General features: G+C 41.9%; 1 protein-coding gene and 1 long non-coding RNA gene across 2 annotated transcripts in view; one reads left to right on the top strand and one right to left on the bottom strand.

Annotated features, from left to right (window-relative positions):
• Positions 1-18,099, bottom strand: part of LOC104939181 (NT-3 growth factor receptor) — a 119,147-nt gene extending 101,048 nt beyond the window's left edge. Inside the window, exon 1 of the mRNA XM_027283217.1 lies at positions 18,043-18,099. Coding sequence (XP_027139018.1) covers positions 18,043-18,095 — 53 coding nt within the window. The 5' untranslated portion in view covers positions 18,096-18,099. The remainder of the gene's footprint in view (positions 1-18,042) is intronic.
• LOC113746649 (uncharacterized) overlaps positions 1-21,939 on the top strand; it is a 28,208-nt gene extending 6,269 nt beyond the window's left edge. Inside the window, exons 2-3 of the long non-coding RNA XR_003463017.1 lie at positions 21,466-21,625; positions 21,791-21,939. This is a non-coding gene — a long non-coding RNA (uncharacterized LOC113746649). The remainder of the gene's footprint in view (positions 1-21,465; positions 21,626-21,790) is intronic.
• The last annotated feature ends 1,008 nt before the right edge of the window (positions 21,940-22,947 follow it).

The raw sequence follows: 22,947 nt of genomic DNA, 5'->3' as shown, positions 1-22,947 counted from the left end.
TATGAACACCAAAACGGAGGTAAAATTGAACGATGGACCGAGAAGTCGCAAGGTGTTGGATAACACTTGTTGTATCTGTCAGATATGGAGAAGAGATGTGTTTTGCTTTGACACTGCAAATCGTGCGCAGCAAACTCCCATCAGCGAGTAGATCGAGCGCTCATATACTTCCCAATGTAAGGGTAAAAAGGCGGAAGAAGAATTTCTTGAGAAGGCCGAGAGTAAGCATGTTAAAAATTCTCTCTCTTAGGCATACCAAGGTATCACAATTTCGTTCATATTTATCGACACAAAAGAACGAGGTGGACGATCGGACATGAAAGCTCACTAATGCGGAAGTGTAACCGGAGTGGGTTTCAATGATTGAATTAAACGGTTTGGCCAATGAGTCCTTCTTCTGGGTCGAGGGGTAGAAAGAAAAGGAAATGGCTGCCGCTTCTGCCTGCCTGCCACCCCCCTCTCCTCCTTCAGGCAGGCTGAGGTTGCCAAGCAACCAGGACCTAATCAGCAGCTGGTCTGCACCTGTTAAAATGTCAGTTAGAAATCCTGAGACTGACAGAAAATGCTGAGACCTTCCCTCGAAGAGGAAGGACTTTTGGCCAAACCGTAATTCCAATCATTGAACCGGCTTAACTTTCAGCATCGTGAGCCCTTCCTGATCGTCCACATAGTTATTTTGTGTCGATAAATGAAGAAATGTGCCCTTGGGAGCAAGAGAGAGAAACGTTACTTCTGCCTTCCTCCAGAAAATTTCCCGCCTTTTTAACATGGGAGTATATGAGGCTGAGGATGGGAGTTGCTGCCGCATATTTGCGTGTCAAGCCAAAACTATATATCTGACAGCTACAACAGTGTTATCACTGCGACCTAACATTAACATGTTAACATTAAGATTAACCTGGATGGGCTAACAGTTAACATTGGCATGTTAACATTAGCATGTTAACATTAGCATGTTAACACTGATGGGCTAGCAGTTACCATTGGCATTTTAGCATTAGCATGTTAGCGCTGATGCACTAGCAGTTAACATTAGCATGTTAGCATTAACATGTTAACATTAGCATTTTAGCATTAGCATGTTACCATTAGCATGTTAACATTAGCATGTTAACATTAGCATGTTAGCGCTGATGGGCTAACAGTTAACATTAGCATGTTTAGCATTAGACATGTTTAGCATAGCATGTTAGCGCTGATGTGCTACAGTTAACTTGGCATGTTCCATTAGCATGTTAGCGCTGATGGGCTAACGTTTAACATTAGCATGTTAGCATTGGCAGTTTAGCTTAGCATGTTAACATTAACATGTTGGCATTACCATGTTATCATTACTATGTTAGCATTAGCATGTTAACATTAGCATGTTAACATTAGCATTTAACGGGATGCGCTACAATTAACATTAGCATGATAAATTAAACATGTTAACATTGCATGTTAACGCTGATGGGGCTAGCAGTTAACATTAGCATGATAACATTAGCATGTTAACATTAGCATGTTAGCATTCGCATGTTAACATTAGCATGGTTAGCGCTGATGGGCTAACAGTTAACATTAGCATGTTAGCATTAGCTGTTAACATTAGCATGTTAGAGCGCTGATGTCGAACAATTAGCATTGGCATGTTAACCATTAGCATGTTAACGCTGATGGGCTAACAGTTAACATAACATGTTGCATTGTCATGTTAGCTTAGCATGTTATTAGCATGTTTCATTAGCATGTTAGCATTAGCATGTTAACGCTGAAGCACTAGCAATTACATTACCATGTTGGCATTACCATGTTAATATTAGCATGTATTTAATTCCTAGTGGCTAATGGTAATTAATCTAGCATGTTAACGAGCTAGCTGCTTCGGCTGTCTCTGTCGCCATTTAGACAGACAAGTTCAAATTAAGTGCCAAGAACTACTAAATGGCTGCCGCCGGCTTCTGGTGGCCCCTCCCCCCTCTTCTCCTTCACGCAGGCTGAGGTTGCCAAGCAACCAGGACCTAAGAGCAGCACTGATCTGCACCTGTTAGAATGTCAGTTAGAGACTGAGAGAAAATGCTGAGAATCCTCTCGAAAAGGAAGGACTTTTGGCCAAACCGAATCCAATCATTGAACCGGCTTAACCGAGGCACGATGAGACCTTCCTGATCGTTTTACATATTCGTTTTTGTGTCGATAAATGAAGAAATGTGCCCTCAGGAGCAAGAGAGAGAAACGTGTTACTCTGCCTTTCTCCAGAAAATTTCGCTCCTTTTTTTAACATTGGAGTCTAGAGGCTGTTGGCGGAGTAGTCGATCAATCAGCCTGTATGGGAGCCAAAACTATATAGGAGACAGCTTCAACATGTTATCACGCGATCACCTCGAATTTTCCTACATTTGAGGGGATAATCAGGTCTGTAGCTGGCATTTGAGGCCAGGGTAGTGAAATCCGTTTTATTTTTTCACTGATTTTTCTCTCCCCTCTCCACCTAACGATGACATCACGCACTCTAGGTCTGGAGAGTTCTCGCAATACACACCCATTCATTTTTTTGGCTTCGTTTTCTGGATTTTTGGCAAAACCGTTTGCTGAAACCCTTAGAAAAGACATAGCACACATGTCCCGGCCGAGCGCATTTCGATACCCGTTTTGTGTAGTCGACCAAAAACCTCTGGAGGAGTAAGCGAACCGAAAAAGGGCGTAAGAATAATAATAAGTAAACTAGAAAAATTTCTAAAGAATTTGAGTGTGCGCCTGACTCTGGCCCCGTCGTCCCCATACATTATTACTGACACTGCTCAGCAAATTCAGTACTAGAAAAGAAATTTTTGAGAGTGACGAGTGGGCTGTTGCTGGGGGTCTGTACTCAAAAAAGCCACCTCATGGCTAGCAGTTAACATTAGCATGTTACCATTAGCATGTTAACATTAGCATGTTAGCATTCGCATTTTATCATTAGCATGTTAGCGCTGATGGGCTAGCAGTTAACATTAGCATGTTACCATTAACATGTTAACGCTGATGGGCTAGCAGTTAGCATTGGCATTTTATCATTAGCATGTTAACATTAGCATGTTAGCATTCGCATGTTACCATTAGCATGTTAGCGCTGATGGGCTAACAGTTAACATTAGCATGTTAGCATTAGCATGTTAACATTAGCATGTTAACATTAGCATGTTAGCGCTGATGTGTTGATAGGCTAACAGTTAACATTAGCATGTTACCATTAGCATGTTAACATTAGCATGTTAACGTTGATGGGCTAGCAGTTACCATTGGCATTTTAGCATTAGCATGTTAGCGCTGATGCACTAGCAGTTAACATTAGCATGTTAACATTAACATGTTAACATTAGCATTTTAGCATTCACATTTTTGCATTAGCATGTTAGCATTAGCATGTTAGCATTAGCATGTTAGCGCTGATGGGCTAACAGTTAACATTAGCATGTTAGCATTAGCATGTTAGCATCAGCATGTTAGCGCTGATGTGTTAACAGTTAGCATTGGCATGTTACCATTAGCATGTTAGCGCTGATGGGCTAACAGTTAACATTAGCATGTTAGCATTGGCATGTTAGCATTAGCATTTTATCATTACCATGTTATCATAACTATGTTAGCATTAACATGTTAGCATTAGCATTTTAACGGTGATGCGCTAACAATTACCATTAGCATGATAACATTAACATGTTAACATTAGCATGTTGAAACGCTGATGGGCTAGCAGTTAGCATTAGCATGTTAGCATTAGCATGTCAACATTAACATGTTAGCATTCGCATGTTAACATTAGCATGTTAGCGCTGATGGGCTAACAGTTAGCATTAGCATGTTAACATTAGCATGTTAGCATTAGCATGTTAGCATTAGCATGTTAGCGCTGATGTGCTAACAGTTAGCATTGGCATGTTACCATTAGCATGTTAGCGCTGATGGGCTAACAGTTAACATTAGCATGTTAGCATTAGCATGTTAACATTAACATGTTAGCGCTGATGTGCTAACAGTTAGCATTAACATGTTAACATTAGCATGTTAGCATTGATGTGCTGATAGGCTAACAGTTAACATTAGCATGTTAACATTAACATGTTAACATTAGCATTTTAGCATTCGCATGTTAGCATTAGCATGTTATCATTAGCATGTTAACATTAGCATGTTAGCGCTGATGGGCTAACGGTTAACATTAGCATGTTAACATTAGCATGTTAACATTAGCATGTTAGCATTAGCATGTTACCGCTGATGTGCTAACAGTTAGCATGGCATGTTACCATTAGCATGTTAGCGCTGATGGGCTAACAGTTAACATTAGCATGTTAGCATTGGAATGTCAGCATTAGCATGTTAACATTAGCATGGTGGCATTAGCATGTTAGCGCTGATGCGCTAGCATGTTATCATTACTATGTTAGCATTAGCATGTTAACATTAGCATGTTAACATTAGCATTTTAACGGTGATGCGCTAGCAATTACCATTAGCATGATAACATTAACATGTTAACATTAGCATGTTAAACGCTGATGCACTAGCAATTAACATTACCACATGTTGGCATTACCATGTTAACATTAGCATGTATTTAATCCTAGTGGCTAATGGTAATCATCATTAGCATGTTAACGAGCTAGCTGCTCTGCTGTCTCCGTCTGCCATTTTAGACATACAAGTTCAAATTAAGCGCCAAGAACTACTAAAATGGCTGCCGCTCGGCTTCTGGTGGCCCCTCCCCCCTCTTCTCCTTCACGCAGGCTGAGGTTGCCAAGCAACCAGGACCTAATCAGCAGCAGCTGATCTGCACCTGTTAGAATGTCAGTTAGAGACTGAGAGAAAATGCTGAGAACTCTCTCTCGAAAAAGGAAGGACTTTTGGCCAAAACGTAATTCCAATCATTGAACCGGCTTAACCTGAGGCACGATGAGACCTTCCTGATCGTTTTACATATTCGTTTTGTGTCGATAAATGAAGAAATGTGCCCTCAGGAGCAAGAGAGAGAAACGTTACTTCTGCCTTTCTCCAGAAAATTTCGCTCCTTTTTTAACATTGGAGTCATGAGGCTGTTGGCGGGAGTAGTCGATCAATCAGCCTTATGGAGCCAAAACTATATAGGAACAGCTTCAACAGTGTTATCACTGCGACACCTCGAATTTTCCTACATTTTAAGGGGATAATCATGTCTGTAGCTGGGCATTTGAGGCCAGGGTAGTGAAATCCTTTTTTTATTTTTTCACTGATTGTTCTCTCTCCCTCTCCACTCTAGCGATGACATCACGACTCTAGGTCTGGAAAGTTCTCGCAATACACACCATCTCATTTTTTGGCTCGTTTTTCTGGATTTTTGGCAAAACCTTTTGCCAAACTCTAGAAAGTCTTAGCCATCGATTCCCCCCGGCCAAGCGGTCGGTTGATACCCGTTTTGTTTGTTACGTGCGACAAAAACTCTGGGAGGAGAAGGCGAACGAAAAAACACGGAAGAAACGGAAGAAACGAATATAATAATAATAAGAATAAGCCCAGAGGTTTTAAAGAGTGTGCTCTTTAGGCCACACCAATAATAAAAGAATAACGCGGTGGGATAACATATAGTGTGCGCTTTGCACGCACACTCAATAAAAAGGCAATGATGACACAGCTGTTGTATTAATACTGAATTTTCTGAGCAGTGTCAGTAATAATGCATGGGGGCGACGGGGCCAGAGTCAGGCACTAGTTCTAGTTGATTGTGCCTGAAGGAGCACACTCTTTATAATCTCTCGGGCTTATTGAGTGTGCCTAAGGCACACTCTTTATATCTCTCGGCTTTATTATTATTCCTCTTCCGTTTCTTCCGTGTTTTTTTCGTTTCGCTTCTCCTCCCAGAGTTTTTGTCGCACATACACAAAACGGGTATCAAAACCACCGGCTCGGCCGGGAATCGATGGCTATGACTTTTCTAAGAGTTTCGGCAAACGGTTAGCCATAAATCGCCAAATACCACGCCAAAAAATGGGTGTGTATTGCGAGAACTTTCCAGAGCTAGAGTGAGTGATGTCATCGCTAGAGTGGAGAGGGAGAGAAAAAGTCGTCGAAAAATAAATTTGTAAACTGCGACTGTGGCCGCAAATGCACAGCTACAAACATGATTATACCTTCAAACGTAGGAAAATTCGAGGCGGTCCGCAGTGATAACACTGTTGTAGCGGTCAGATATATAGTTTTGGCTTGACACGCAAATATGCGGCAGCAACTCCCATCCTCAGCCTCATATACTCCCATGTTAAAAGGCGGGAAATTTTCTGGAGGGGAAGGCAGAAGTAACGTTTCTCTCTCTTGCTCCCAAGGGCACATTCTTCATTTATCGACACAAAATAACTATGTGGACGATCAGGAAGGCTCAGATGCTGAAAGTTAAGCCGGTTCAATGATTGGAATTACGGTTTGGCCAAAAGTCCTTCCTCTTCGAGGGAAGGTCTCAGCATTTTCTGTCAGTCTCAGGATTTCTAACTGACATTTTAACAGGTGCAGACCAGCTGCTGATTAGGTCCTGGTTGCTTGGCAACCTCAGCCTGCCTGAAGGAGGAAGAGGGGGTGGCAGGCAGGCAGAAGCGGCAGCCATTTTAGTAGTTCTTGGCAATTAATTTGAACTTGTCGTCTAAAATGGCAGACAGAGACAGCAGAGCAGCTAGCGCGTTAAAATGCTAATGATAATTAACATTAGCCACTAGAAATTAAATACATGCTAATGTTAACATGGTAATGCCAACAGGCTAATGTTAATTATAGTGCATCAGGGTTAACATGCTAATGTTAAAAATGCTAATGCGAACACATGCTAATGTTAACATGCTAATGTAACTGCTAGCGCATCAGCGTTAACATGCTAATGTTAACATGTTAATGTTAACATGCAATGTAACTGCTAGCGCATCAGCGTTATTATGGTAATGCTAACATGTTAATGGCAACAGGCTAATGTTAACTGTTAGCGCATCACGCTAATGCTAATGCTAACATGCTAATGTTAACATGGAATGTTAACATGCTAATGTTAATATGCTAATGTTAACTGCTAGCGCATCAGCGTTAACATGCTAATGTTAACATGCTAATGCTAACTGCTAGTGCATCAGCGTTAACATGCTAAGCTAACATGCTAATGGTAATGCTAGTGCATCAGCGTTAACATTCTAATGTTAAAATGCTAATGATAACATGCTAAAGCTAACTGCTAGCGCATCACCACTCATGCTAATGGTAATTGGCTAGCGCTCACAGCTAAAATGCTAACATGCTAACATGCTACGCTAACATTCTAATGTTAACATGTTGATGTTAATTGCTAGCGCTTCAGCGCAACATGCAAAGGATAACATGCTAATGTCTAATTGCTAGCACGTAAGCGCTAGCTGCTCCTGGTGTCTAAATAAACATGTTAAAAATGACTATTTGAGGTGTGCTTTTTTAATACAGACCCCCAGCAACAGCCCACTCGTCAGTCTTAAAATTTCTTTCTTAGTACTGAATTTGCTGAGTAGCGTCAGTAATAATGCATGGGGACGACGGGCCCAGTCACGCACACTCAAAATTTCTTGTAGAAAATTTTCTAGTGTATATTACACCCTTGCTGCTGAAACAAAGAATTTCACCCGTTATGGGATAAATAAAGTATATCTGCTATCATGTCACTCATTGAATGGTAAGTGATTACATTGTAAAAACAGAAGCTACATGGCACAGCACTGACAAGACAAGCGAGAAAAGGAGAGTTTCTCACATGATAAGTGCGCCCATGGCAACGCGCAGCTTATTTCTTTTTTTAAACGCGGGTTGACCCGTTTCTTTTTTTTTTTAACGTGGGTTTGACCCGCTTTCAAACGGCATAGGGCTCCTTTTACTAGCTGGCCAAAAAACGCACGTCTGATCTACAGCTGGCGGCTGCGTTGCCGTTCCCCCCACTGCTGCGCGTTCCATGGATAACCGATGGTAACGGCACACATATACTACACTAGTGATGGGAATTTCGGCTCTTTTGTGTGTGCCGGATCATTTGGCTCAGCTCACCAAGAAGAGCCGGCTCTTTCGGCTGCCAAGTGGCCTCTTTATTTTACCTTTTATAATTCAGGGAAAATTTAGCACATGTTGTTTACTTGATTGTGATTTTGTATTTGAACGCATAATAATCACTTGAATTTCAATAATTTGCTGTAGCCAACTGCATTTACAGGTTTGTAAAATCCCTTGTGACCCTGAAACCACCCAGTGAATGCACTAACTTGCTTGAAGAACCCCTCTGCTACACAAAAGCAGATAGAAACGGCTATAAAAACCTAAGCATAGAATTTTAAAAAAGGACCAAGCTATTGACATTTTATTTTTTATATTTATCATAAACACACAACCACACCACACACACACAAACGTACTGAAAAAAATAATAAATTACTAACAGCACTCAAGTAAATGTGCTTTTGTTAATGCCCACCACTGACATCTGGACAAATAAAACCAAAAGGTTTTTGGGTATAGTGTAAAAAATAATATATTTTTGCACCACACTCCCTCTCTCTCGTCTTCACTCCTCTCTCTCCTACAGCGTGTCTCCCTCCTCTGGTCTTATGTCACCTCTCAGCAGTGCTACCCCCACCCACCCTCCCGGCTTGGTGGGTATGCTCCTTGTCAATCCTCACATTACTGGTTGCACAGCATGCATGTGACCCCGTAGCCAATGCCGCCAGCCCAAGAGATGCTGGCTGCCAGACCTCCACTGCAGGCACCTACCTCCACTGTCACGCACCTCCACTGTCAGGCCCGGAAAATGAACGGGATACATTTCAAAATAAACCTGTAGACCTCCATGTCAGGCACCTACCTCCACTGTCAGGCCAGAAATGAACGGGATCCATTTCAAAATAAAACTGCAGACCCCACTGTCAGGCCCGGAAAATGCAAGGGACTACATTTCAAAATAAATTCGTGAATGTTGTGAATGCACTTCCGGTTGAATTGTTTTCCTCCACAAATGAATTTAATTAGTAAACATGACATAAAATTTCAATCCGGTCTATTGTATATATTGTTTTTATAGTAAACTATTTCGGGATCTGGTTATTATATGACACAGATTAAATGTTAAATAAAATGTTTCAATATTTAATCACACAGTAACAGTGTTACACACATATTAGCTGAAAACACTCAGCATTAGAAAAATACATACGTTTGGTTTGGTTGCTTACCATAAGGAGTAAAACATTTATAATCATCACTTTAAAAGTTACGTTTTTTGGTGCCTGTTTTTTCCCGAATATAGTGGTGTGTGTGAATGGGTGTATAAGAGACATTAACTAAAGAACTTTGGTAGAAAGGCGCTTTATGAAGCTCAGTCCCATGTCCTGTTATTAGTTTGCGGGCAGATCTGCCACATCCAATATGGCAGACGCGTTAACGTAACGCATGCAACGGACCAACCTGCTCAGTGAGGCATCTGAAATCATTTTCATCTGAAAATGAAAAGTGACAGTGAAGGTGCGTGACAGTGGAGGTAGGTGCGTGACAGTGGAGGTCTGCAGCCAGGTTGCCCTCTCCAGTGCCTGCGGTAACTTTTCCTAAAGGAAAAGGGAAAAAAGAAAAAGAAAAAAAAGAACGGCTTGTGTGACAGACGGGAGCCGGCTCCCATCGTTCACTTAAAAGAGCCGGCTCTTTGAACCGGCTCGTTCGCGACCGACACATCACTATCACTATACTACGCACATGAAAAATACATACATAGAAAATATGTCCATACACTACGGTGGTGGTCAGTGTTTTTCCACTCCTCTTCCACATGGACCATTAGTTGCTGGCACAGGTTGATTGAGTGTGTGCAAAGCTTCTTGTACGGGTCGCAAAGTCACGTAAATTAGCGGCCGCGTATAATGTCCCACTGTTAACCGCATTGTTTCAGTAATAACGAGGACAGGGTCTCACATCGCTTAACTCGTAAGAGTATATCAAGGTGCTAATACTTGTTACAGTCGAATATAAGGCTTAATCTTACATTAAATATTTGCCAGTTTCACTCTGGCGGCGCTAGCCAGCTAGCACTACTATGCAAACATATTATCGAAAACAAACAAACATGAAATATTCTCCTAGGTTATGTTGGATGGATCATTTGAGACAGAGAGACATTAGACGATCAATGACACTACCAACAGATGAACTAAATAAGCTAAAATAATTTTAAATGTACTTACTTGAACGTCGGCTCCAAGGAAAAAAGATGGGCGGTCGGCTTGGATTTTCAAAGTTCAAGACCAGCGTGACTCACAATTGCGGGCACATGCGTGTTGTTGAAATGCCACCTTGACGTATTTTCTGAAGTTAACGGAACGCATTTTTGTGGGTTTTTAACAAGTTTCCGTGTTTTTTTCAAGTGTAAGTTGTTGTAACCTTCTTATTTTGTTTGTAATGGGCAATGAGTTTCTCTTAACTTGACAACAATAGTCCTCTGACTAAAAGCCAAATCCCTTTTAACCAGTGGAGTCCCACCTTTGCCTGCTACTGGCGGCAAAAGGACCCATCATCCCTATGGACTGAATAACTCTCTAAAGGATAGTGGTATCAAATCCTTCATCTTCATTTGACTCAGGATCTTTCTGAAAGCAGATAGCACAATAAGAAGGGGTGAGCGTTCATCAATCAAAATCGTCATCAGAAGCACCTTAAAGACTGATATGACATGAATAGTGAACAAAATGAAGCGGAATTAAGTTTGATTTAAGGTCCCTGCATCAGTCAGAGAAAGACATTATTTTAGTTTGGTCTAAGTAGAAAAAGAAGGCAATCTTAGTGATTGATTATCAAAGGCTTGGGTAGAATTAAAACATAATGCCAAGTTTCTTGACTGTTTTAAAATTACATAACTGTAACAAAAATTACAGTTACATGATCCAAACTGTTGTCTATGCCAAGTGGCATTTCAGTTTTATGAAAAATTCAGGAGCAATAAATTGTCCTTAAACGAATGTGCCTTGGGTTGTCAAAAGACAACCTATCAGCTGATTGTAGATGACCTGCTCTACCTCCTGAGCTACAGCCAGAAGCGAGCACTAACAACAAAACAATTTTTTTTAAAATAAATGTGATATTTGTTTTTAATAATGCTTTTTGGTGTTGCATAATGCTACAAACTAAATGATGTCTTTCCTGACTGATGAAGCGAGACCCTAAATTAAACTTAGTTATCATAATGTTTTGTTAATGCACAAAAAGTTTTTCAAATGTTTCAAAATGTTGCGCTAGAATGAGACAGAAAATCTGTCAGGCTGCTCTAATAAGTCTCTTAGGACTTTTGCAGTTAAGACATGCTGCTGCACACGTGTTTGGACAGGAACCAAGATCAGAGATCACATCTCTCCCATTTTTGGCTTCCTTGCATTAGCTACTATTAAATCTAGAATAGAATTTAAAATTCTTCTCCTTACTTACAAAGCTCTTCATGTCAGGCACCATCATATCTAAAGAGATAATAATACCTTATTACCCCTAGAACAACTGGCGCTCTCAGGACGCTGGGTTCCTTGTGTTCCTAAGTCTCCAAAAGTAGTTGGGAGCCAGAGCTTTCAGCTATCAGGCTCCTCTTCTGTAGAAACAAACTACCATTCTGGGTTGTCAGGAGGCAGACACGGTCAACACCTTTAAGAATAGACTTAAGACTTTCCTTTTTGATAGAGATTATAGTTAGGGCTGGCTCAGGTCATCCTTAGTTATGCTGCTATAGGACTAAACTGCCGAGGGGACTCCCCCCCTCCCTTTTTTCCCTCTCTCCTCAGGGTTATGCCTAGTCAGGCAAGGTATGGTTGAAGATGTAGTCACAGCTCCCTTTACTGAACACTACTCAACATTCATCTCTCTCTCTCTCTCTCTCTCTCCTGAGCGCATGCGCGAGTGTGGTGAGCGTGGTGAGTGAGTGACTGTGATTTCATTTTTTTCTTGGTCTTTTTTTGTGTATGTTTTTTCACAATGCTTTTTGATAGTTTAGTTTGTTAATAGTTCGAGCCCTAAGGTGGTGGTTGGGGGTGTTTTTGGGGGGCCAGGATCCCGTGGTGACCGGGCCAGGGAGAGCTGGAAGAAGCTAACAATGCGCCATGCGTGAAGGTTTCAATCTCAGACAGGTGTTTCAGTGGAGGAGGTGGGGCTGGCTGTTGGACAGGTGGTGGTTTACCACAGCGTTAAGTCTGCGTCTCGCATGAACAGTGCTGTGGTGATCTTCCTAGATGAGGTGAATAAAGTGGAGCAAGGTGGTGAGACCGGCATTGTCCTGAGGACACGTTCACAACAGTGTACCTGCTGGTGAACCCGGCCACAAGATAATGATCTCAAACGCACCGCCTTTCATCAAAAAAAGATGATTGTGTAAATCTCTCTGCAGGTATGGACAGGTAGTCTCCCCCGATCCAAAATGTGTGCTGCTGGGCTGTAAGTCACCAAACTTGAAAAACATGTGGTCTGTCACAGGAGGCAGGTCTTTGATGATGCCTTAAAGACGCAGAGAGTCCCATCAACCGACTCTCTACTTTTCAGAGTCGAATGGTTTTTAACTACCATGTTTTCGTCACCCTCGGACACCTGAAGTTCGGGTTGTGGCGCGAGGGCACCTTGTCCGGAGCCGCCCCGAGGTTGAGGAGGGACACCCCGGGGGGCTCCAACTCGATCCCTCGGGGGGAGCCGGGGGCTCCGGCGCAGGGCCGTCGGGCGGGGGCCGGGAGCTCTGGTTTGGCACCGGCCTGCGCTGCCGGTCACTGCGGCGAACCCGGGGGCCCCCCGGGAGCAGGACGAAGGAAGCGTTTTTTTTTTGTTTTTTTCGGGTCTTCTGGTCAACTGAGGGGGTGCCTGGGAGTGTTGTACGGGGGCAGGTAAGCTCCTATGAGCGGCCGCAGATCTCAGCAGCTGAGGATGCGGGATGTAAAGGGGCGAGGGCAAAAAGCGAAACAGCCCGATGTGAATAATGTGCTGACACCGCAGCAGAGAAAACATAAATACACCCAAACAATAACTTGACGGAATGTTGTCTTGTGCGGGTGCTGGCTCGGTTTTTGCTGGAGCTGTCTCAAGTGTTCAGCAGGGTAGGTCGAGATAAAAGAAAAGAACAAAGGTGAGAATACAAGGTTTGGGGGGGAGGGACAAGAGCAGGCAGGACTTCACGGCAGCCTCTTGATTGAGAGGAGGCGGGTAAGCTGAATTGAAATGTCTACCTCTCAGCAGGAGAGAGTTTACATCTTACTCCGCATAGAAAGATCAGGGGCCTCATTACGAATCACTTGCGTGGATTCCTACTAAAAACTTTGCCGTACCCAGAACCCGGAAAAACTGTCGTACGCACAAAAATATTCAGATGTATCAAAGTTGTGCGTTCACATGGATCCAAGCACGTTTCCTTTTTAATGCCATCAACGGAAGTGAGCGCACGTGTCACTCCTCCCTGTCCCGGCACCATTACTATGCAAATCTATTAAATAGGCCCTGGACATGAGATTCACCTCTTTGTCCGATCAGAGACACGCGATGAACAAGGAAAGAAATGATTTCACAGAGCCTGAGCTAAAGATTCTCGGGAATTGAGTGGAATTCTGTTGGTTTCCTGTCAACAGGCATAAATTGTGACCAAAAAAAAGACGTGAGTGGTAGTGTGTGTTGAGGCTGGAATGCCGTGGGATCCGAGCAGCGCACACACAGGTGTGCTGAGATCGACCCAGCAGGCTGTAAGAGTGTGTTGTGTTTTTGTTTTTACGGAAACATGGCTGAACAACAATGTACTGGACTCCGCCATGCAGCTAACATGCTACCGAGCAGACAGAGCCCTCATTGAAGGAGGTAAGACCCGCGGTGGCGGGGTCTGTGTGTACATCAGGGACGCTTGGTGTCAGGACACTGTGGTGGTCTGCAGACACTGTTCACCCCTTGTGGAGTTTATGATCATCAAGTGCCGGCCTTTCTATCTACCAAGGGAGTTTTCTGCCATCCTGCTTGTTGCAGTTTACATCTCTCCCAGCTGTAACAACAACAATAGAGACAAGGCACTGAGTGAACTGTACAGCTCCATCAGTGAACAGCAGACTGCCCATCCAGGGGGACTTCTCATCGTGGCTGGAGATTTCAACTATGCAAACTCAAAACAGTGTTTCCTCAGTTATACCAACACATTGACTTTGCAACTCGGGGAAACAACACACTGGACCAGGTCTACACAACACTGAGAGGAGCATACAAGGCCTCACCCCTCCCCCATCTCTGCCACATCACTGTTATGCTAATGCAACCATACAGGCCTAAGGTCAAAGTCACCAGACCGGTTCAGAAGCAGGTACGGGTGTGGCCAGAGGGTGCCTCCTCAGCACTCCAGGACTGCTCTAACACCACAGACTGGGAAAAGCAGCCACCTACAACCATCAGATCAACATCCAGGAATATTCGGACACGGTTACTGCCTACATCAGCAAATGCATTGATGTCACGGACACCAAGACCATCACAGTACGGGCCAACCAGAAACCATGGCTGACGGGGGAAGGTTACTGAGAGCCCGGAACGCTGCTTTCAGAGCAGGTGATGAGGCTGGTCTGAGATCAGCAAGAGCCAACCTGTCCTGTGGCATCAGGCTTGCAAAGAGGCAGTACAGCAACAGGATAACCACTTTACCAACAGCAGAGACACAAGGAGCCTGTGGCAGGGGTTACAGACCATCACAGACTATAAAACTCGACCACAGACCTGTGACAGTGACATCACTCTGCTGAACGATCTGAACCACTTCTTTGGACACCATACCTACACTGAAGACAACACCCCCTCCAGATGACCAGGTGCTGTCCCTGTCTCCAGCCAGCGTGAGGAGATCCCTCTCCAGGATCAAAGCTGCAGGACCTGACAACATTCCTGGTCGTGTGCTGAAGGACTGTGCAGAGGGGCTCACAGATGTCCTCACAGACATCTTCAATACCTCCCTGAGCCAAGCTGTTGTTCCCACCTGCTTCAAGTACACCACCATCATCCCGGTTCCAAAGAAGGCCTCTCCATCCCGCTTCAACGACTACCGTCCTGTGGCACTGACTCCCATCATCATGAAGTGCTTCAAACGGTTAGTCATGCAGCACATCAAATCCATCCTCCCTCCCTCCCTGGAGCCCTACCAGTTTGCATATCGGGCCAACCGGTCCACTGATGATGCAATATCCACTACAATCCACTCAGCTCTCTTTCTACCGCGGCACCACCAAGAGCATCCTGACCAGCTGCATCACCACGTGGTACGGCAGCTGCACTGCATCCTGCAAGAAGACCCTGCAGCGCATAGTGAGAGCAGCTGAGAGGATCATCGGTGCCCCCCTCCCTTCCCCTCAGGACATTTACAGCACACGCCTGGCCCGCAAAGCACTCAGCATTGTGGGGGACCCCACCCACCCCAACCACCACTTCTTTAGCTTCCTGCCTTCCGGGAGGAGAATGAGGAGCCGTCTGGGCAAATTTGCACTGTGTACACCTGTTTACATATTTCATTTTTATAGACCTGTTCATACTGTAAATTCTGTCATACTTTCTACCATACTGCTTTATTTATATTTATATTTATATCATACTGCCATACTTATATTTATATTGATAATTCTGCTTATACGGTTTATACTATTTATATCTCCAGACTTTTCTATTCTCGGATGTCTTTTAGCTTGTATATATTGTATATATATTTTTATTTTGTTTCATTTTATTTTATTTTATTTTTATTTCATATTTTCTATTTTATATATATTTTTACATCTTCACTTATATTTTGTATTTTATATTTCATGTTTAGTGCTGTTTGGACAGGGAGAAACACAATTTCAATTCTCTGTATGTCTTGTACATATTGCAGTATTGACAATAAAGCCGACTTGAACTTGAACTTGAACTTGAACCACTAATAAAAGATCTTGAAGTACTTGAGCAGCAAGGATTGTATGTTCAGAAACTGGGAACAACTGTTAGAGGTACTGTGCTGTATGTGTCTGCAGACACATACAGCACAAACTTGGGGGCCCACTCACTTGCTGGGTTTCATGAGAGTTTTAATGTCAACAAATTTTGCCAGTTTTGTTTAGCTAGTTGGCAAGATATTGACATTCACAAGGTAAAGGAGAGAGTATTTCCACTCCGGACAGTTGAAACTCACAAACAGGACCTTTTGAAATGGAAATGAAGTGTAGTATATTACGTATCTATTGCCTGTAAGGACAGGGAAGGAAACCCTGCTTCTTTATCTTTAAATCTTTGAATTTAATTATTCAATTATCATAATGACTCAGCAGTGTTACTACAGTCCTAGCTGTCTGAAGTGACTCCTATTATCATTTCTAGTTTAAAAGTCACAGAGCTCAGTTTTCTGACCAAAAGTTCCATATTTTACACCTTTCTGGTGTTTTACTTGAAATTTGGTAACCATTAGAAGATGCCATGCAAGGTGCCAAAGGTACCATCAGTAAGTAACTAATCACTAATCGGTTTACATTATCGTGGACAACCCGCTCTACCTCATGAGCCACAACTGCCCCAGCACAGCATCAGGATTATAGATCTGTGAGCAGGAACAGTTTTTTCCACAATATTCCACTATCACATCAATCCTTATTCACTGTAAAGAACACACCTCCACCTTTTCTCTCCACAGAGGACAGCTCAGCTCTATCAGATCAAAATACAAAAAAAAGGGTCACCAGAATTTCAGGATTTAGGAGTTTCAACAACAAAAGACATTTCACTTACTGATTCTGATATTGACATGGAGGTTATCGAGTTTATTATCCACGCCTGTATGTTGGCTAGCAGGATGCTTGGCCATCATTGTAGCCACTGCTTAATTCCTCCATATTTACTTAGATCTTTCCCCTGATATTGATATGGATGCAGGGATGGACAGAGTTACTTACTTATCTTACTTTGCAGTTTTGAAAATGAACAATTGGATCTGACAACAATGATAATGATGTCTTACACAAAGTCTGTTGTCTTGTGTTTGAACAGAATCTGCCTGCTCTGACTTCAGACACTCTATCCCCTCTATCAACACTGGTACCTTATAGCAATTCAGATCCAGCCCTAAAGAGACCTCTAATTAACCTCATGAACTGCTCTTCAGACTTTCTGCTAAAATAAGAGACCTTGTGATTGCATGTGACATAAGCTTTCTTATATACCCCTGTCCTTCTCTGCTATGCATCAGTTCTAAGCTGTTTGGTCCGTTTTAAATTGACCAGAGTTCGTTTCCTCAGATAGTCGGACCATTTGGGCAGGTGTGAAAGCTCATCTGAACTCCACCTGAAAACGTGGGTCTAGGTCCATGGGAAAGCAAACAGACTATCTTGGTGTGAAAGCAGAATAAGTGTGGTTTGTGGACCAGTGAATGTGAACTGACAAAAAAGCTGATCAACATATCTGTTGTGGAGAAATTGCTAAAATCAATGGCACCAGATCAGGAGGGTAAGAAAGTATTCAGAAGCTTGTGGTGTTATACTGTAATATTTAGTGAAGCTTGATCAAGGAGAATAAAAGACATTCTCAGACACAATCAGGTATGCTTATGAGTCGGTCTCACATTCCGCCGAACTCATGCTGGTGGTCAAACTTTAAACTTCTACAGATGACGCCACAAGTACTATACGCCCCAAAATAGTCAAAGGGAATGTATTTACCCATGTTAGTGTTCACCCTCACCACATTTTGAGCCACTGTTGTCTGTTTATGTTAATGGAACTGTTATAACCTTGGATGAAATGCCTGCTTTGCAAGCAGTGTTCTACTTACTTTCTCAGCAGGGTTTGTTCAACACTTGTCATTTTTAGTTGAGAAGTTCTTTCACAGAAGAAGGCATTGTACAAACATTTAGGTTTTTGCTCAAAAAGGAACTAATCACTGATCAATTTTGAACTTTTGAAACAGGAATAAGGACTATTTTGACATTTTACTGTGATTGTACTGGTTACAATGAACAGAGAACAGTTGAGCAGGATGTGTCAGCTGTAAAAAAAAAAAGGACAATGGTCAACTTACAGATCGAAGAGCTGCAAAGGTTCAAAGATCTGCCAGGATAATGTGGTCAACATAGGATTCTTGGACAGGTTTCTAAGGAACAGAATGAAAAAAAGAGACAAAGAGGTAAAACATACATGAACTTCACTTCAAAATAAACTCTCTATTATTATCTAATTAATCTTTTGATCAGGAAAAAGGTTCTGGATACATAAGACTAACACAGAGGCCCACAGAGGCTTTGATACGTACAATGGAAACAATAAGAGGGAATGTATTACCAAGACTGCCCAATCAACATTTATCAAGCAAAATAAGAAAGCAAGAATTAAAGATAAAAAACATGAACTATTCAGGAGCAAGGTTGCATTGATAACTAGAGCTACAAACTCCCTGTGTGTAGGAATGGATCAGAATTCATGTCTGAAGGACTCTTTGGAGTCTTACCATTCAAACATCAGTTAGGCTTTATTGAATATGAGCACAATACTTATGAACTTGAATGCTTACTGAACAAGACATTGAAGCTGCTCCTGTCAAAATTGCCAATGCATATGAAAGTCCATAGACTTACCAGCTATAAAACATCTCTGATATGAATGAAGGTCTGTCATTTATTTTCATAATACATAACATAATTACAGTTTTCATAAAAGGTGGAGCTTCCATATTTCATCCAGAGCCTCTAAATGTTGGTAAGTATGGTAAGTATGATGGTTTCCATTCAGTGACATCACTAACACAGCCTTTTATGAATGCCATCAACAGGAAGATTTATGGAGATAAGAAATTGAGGATTTTTAATTACTGACATTTACACACTGAAAAAATGACACACAGACAAGTATCTATGAAAACACACACAACAGTGTTTGAACCTTACACAGTCACAACTCATTTTCCTCATAAACCCTTTTAGGTTGCAATACCACACAACACAAACACAGGTGTCCGTTTCCATGGGAACATAAAGTCAACCATGTAGAGGTACTAAGGCTGGTGTGAAAAGGACGAGACACCCACTAGAATCCAAATCACCTCATTATTATCAATAATGAGATTATCCAAGCCTAATGCGTGTGTATGTGTGTGTGTGTGTGTGTGCGTGTGTGTGTGTGTGCGTGTGTTTGTGTGTGTGTCAAACCTACATATGTTACAGTCTTTCAGTTTTCACGTAAATTAGTAAAATTAAATAAGATTTTAAACAAAAGTGGAATTATAAAATAAGAAAACAAAATAAAATATGAAAAAAAATCAATTATATAACTAATGTAAGTACAACAGGTGTACTATACTATACACTTTATAAATGTAAAATAATATTGTGTAAAAGTGAGAAATGTATACAGACTATTGAAGAAGCATTAACTGAATGTTAACTGAGTTGCTGTTGTTAGTCTGTTGTTAGATATGGGGATTTGAATTGGGTGTGGTTTCTATGGACATTTATTACAAAATTCCACAATTAATTCCAAAAATCAATCAGGCACATGTCTGTCTGCCAGAAAATTAACAGAACTAAACATCTCTGCTCAGTCCGACAGTGCTGATTCTGGCTCACAGGCTGGGGGGTATAGTGGCAATCTTTTTGGGCAGCAAGGGCAGGGATCAAACCGCCAACCTTGGGGTTATTGAACAACCCACTCTGCCACTGAGCCACAGTTACCGCCCTAATGTGTGTTGAGCTTTGACTGGGATTTTTGTTTGTTAATTTAGGACTTTCTTAGTAGCGAGAGAAGGGTGCTTGGTTTTCAAGAGATTTTTACAGGCTATAGACTTTCAGTCACTTACCTCAGTGCACCCTACACGTTGAGGATGCTGTATTTTGTTGATGAGGACACATGTGAATCCAATAGACTTATCCAACTGTGGATGAATGCACTCGTCTGTCTCTTTCTGTACCTGAGGTTGATGGCCTTACTGATGGTGTCCCTTTTTGTCTTTGGTCAATAACTCACATTTTATTTTGACCAAAATATCCTGAGCTTAAAGCCTATGAGCACATGTCACAATGTTTGGTAGTGGTGGGCAGATCGATCCAAATAGTGATAATATTGATAACAACGATGGTATTAGTATTGATCAGTGTAATATTATCATACTTTAGTTTCAGTGTCTCTCCTGTATGCACTGCTGTAGTTTCATCAAAGAGGTGACCTGACTGTTTGTGTCTGTGTAAGTGCCACTGCTTTCAAGTGCTGCTCCCGTCACAGTGCGGAGCAGGCACACTTTGCTCCCCTTCCTTCTTGTGTTTTGGTGTTGTACTGTTGTACTGTCACGTGACTCAGTTGTGCCAAGCAAACAAGCAAGCAGGCTCAGCCACCCAGGCTGGAGCAGGAGAATGGCTGGGAGGAAAAGGCGCTGTGTGGCAATATTTCATTAAAATTCATTTAGATTTAGCAATTTGATGAGGCACCGCCTTAATTATTTAAAAGTATCAGTATCAGCATTACTGACCCTGTATTTAGTTGGTATTGGATCAATACCAAATCTTGCAGTATCCCGCACCACTAATGTTTAGCAGATTAACCTTAGCTAATGTTGTTGTAGATGTAGAATGTTGTTAATCTGTCGTAATCAGAAGGGGCCAAAGGGAAAATTGATGCATTTTAAACTGAACCACTATTTTTGTCTTTTGTTACAATTATGACTGAAATATGCTATTTCTAATAGGTTTAACATTTAATTTCTGAAAATCATCTCTCTTGTGCTGTCTCGTGTTCCCTCGGGGTGTCCCGACAATGTGTCGCGGATCATAAAATACGTTCAATCAATACTCCGACAATGTGTCGCGGATCATAAAATACGTTCAATCAATACTAAACTTAATATTCACCCTGCATTGGTCTATGAATGTGGGTGATGCTTATTGTATCTAAACAATATATGAAGAGCTTCTCTTTCAGTTCATGAAATCCCTGTAGCCGCAGCAGCTCCTCCAGTCCCGGAGAAGTGCCGCGTCAGAGCGCAGTGCCATTACGCACGGCCATTCACTGTGTTTTACCTTCATTAAATCACCTGAAAACTATATCTAGCTAACCATACAGTGTCTTGGACCCTTTCTTGTGTACGGGTGGAGATTGTACACTGTGTGTTGTGGGGCACTCCTGTGAGGTTGAAGGCATGCTGAGGTTGGCCTGATAAACAGCTGCCTGGCCTGTTTTATGTCTGCCACGATTAAAAAGGGAGCGAACTTCCTTGTCAGATAAACGGTATTGATCAGGGGTAATATAGAATGAAAACACATGAAATGGATGCCTTAATGTATAGTGGGATGAAATGACAAGTCATTGTAGCATCAAAATGATTTAAAATATTACTTTTTGGTAGAAAAGTAACTCAAAGTTTACTACTTCATCAGGAATTAAGTTGCTCATGTTCAAACTGAGGTTTTGGACCTGTAATCCTGTGTCACATAAACTTCATGTGTATGTGTGTCTGTAGGAGTCACCACATGTGTGTTCCTGATTTATGGGAATGAGTCCTAACCTCTGGGACCAATCTAAGACGAACCAAGAAGAAGTTGAGGATTCATTCTTCACAGTTGATATGTAAACATGTCTGCTCTCAGCCGTCAAGGAGAATGAATTGTGACTTATACCGTGTATGTGCATGTGTTCATAATTTTGAGTGTAATTTTTTAGTGAATATGCATGCAGGCACTGACACTCATTTTACATGGCATGATAACATGGAACATGCATTTTCATGTCAGTTCAGTGTTTGTCTTACAAAATCATTCTAAATTGAGTTTTCTCCCTTTTTGCAGTCCCATGCTGCCTGGAATCCCACAGTGCCTTGTGTTCTCAAAGGGATGCTGTCCATGGTGCTGATGGGCAGCTACTCTGTGCAGTATGAGTGGAGCTGCAGCGGACCTCTGACATGTTATTTTTCAGCTTATTTGCAATAAAATTTACCAAAAAGGCAGACATATACATAAATTGCTTTAGGAAATACCAAAAAGTCAAATTACTATGATACATGACAAAGAAGAGCAGCACATTGTCACATCTGAGAAGCTGCAATGAAATAATGTGAATAATGTGTGTGTGTGTGTGTGTGTGTGTGTGTGTGTGTGTGTGTGTGTGTGTGTGTGTGTGTGTGTGTGTGTGTGTGTGCGTGCGCAACCTTACTAAGTGTGGGCTTGGGTGTCGTTACACATTCACCAACAGTGGACTTGAAAACAGGTGACATTTTTTAGGTCCCTTGTTGGTCATGCCTTAAATCAGCCTAAAATCATGTCTAACATGCTCTGGTAAGGTTTATTATTTTTTTGCCAAGACGTCCACTCTTGGTGTGCTTAAGTCTTGGAGTGTTTAAGTACCTTCTCATGAGTGCCTCTACTGGTTTCACCAAGGAATTTAATACGTGTGTATACTATGTATAATGGCAATGAGTGTTCTTCATTTAAAATTTCTCCTGCTTAACAAGACTTTCTTACTGAAAGTTAAATGAGATCAACACCATTCTCACATCCATACACACATTTTGAATAAGAGACAGCACCCAACAAGCTCAGCTTAACATAAAGACTGAAAACAGAGTGAAACAGCTAACCAGGCTCTGTTCAAACACTGAGGCCATCGCAGCAATCATGTTTTTGACTTTCTCTGGTGTACTTTATCAGCCTGCTGCCTTTGTATTTAGTGTACAGATATGAGAATGACATTAATCCATACATCTAACCATCTATATTATTTATCTTGATTCAGTTTAATTTACTTGAACTATTCTTGAGTTCTCATTGTCTCCCTATAGTTATATTGTCTTTATATTGAAGTGTGCGACATTGAGAAACTTGAGCCAGAGCCTTTCAAATGCCTTGTAGCCTCCTAAATAACACAGCTATACACAATGCATCCAAGCATGTAGATACCCATAGAATAACCTTGTGCATGCTGGGGTTAGTGTTGTAGTAATTTCTCT

The sequence above is a fragment of the Larimichthys crocea genome, chromosome X (assembly GCF_000972845.2).
Source record: "Larimichthys crocea isolate SSNF chromosome X, L_crocea_2.0, whole genome shotgun sequence".
Lineage (NCBI taxonomy): Eukaryota > Metazoa > Chordata > Actinopteri > Sciaenidae > Larimichthys > Larimichthys crocea.
The sequence above is the reverse complement of the archived record's forward strand: the minus strand, read 5'-3'. Positions and strand labels throughout refer to the sequence as shown.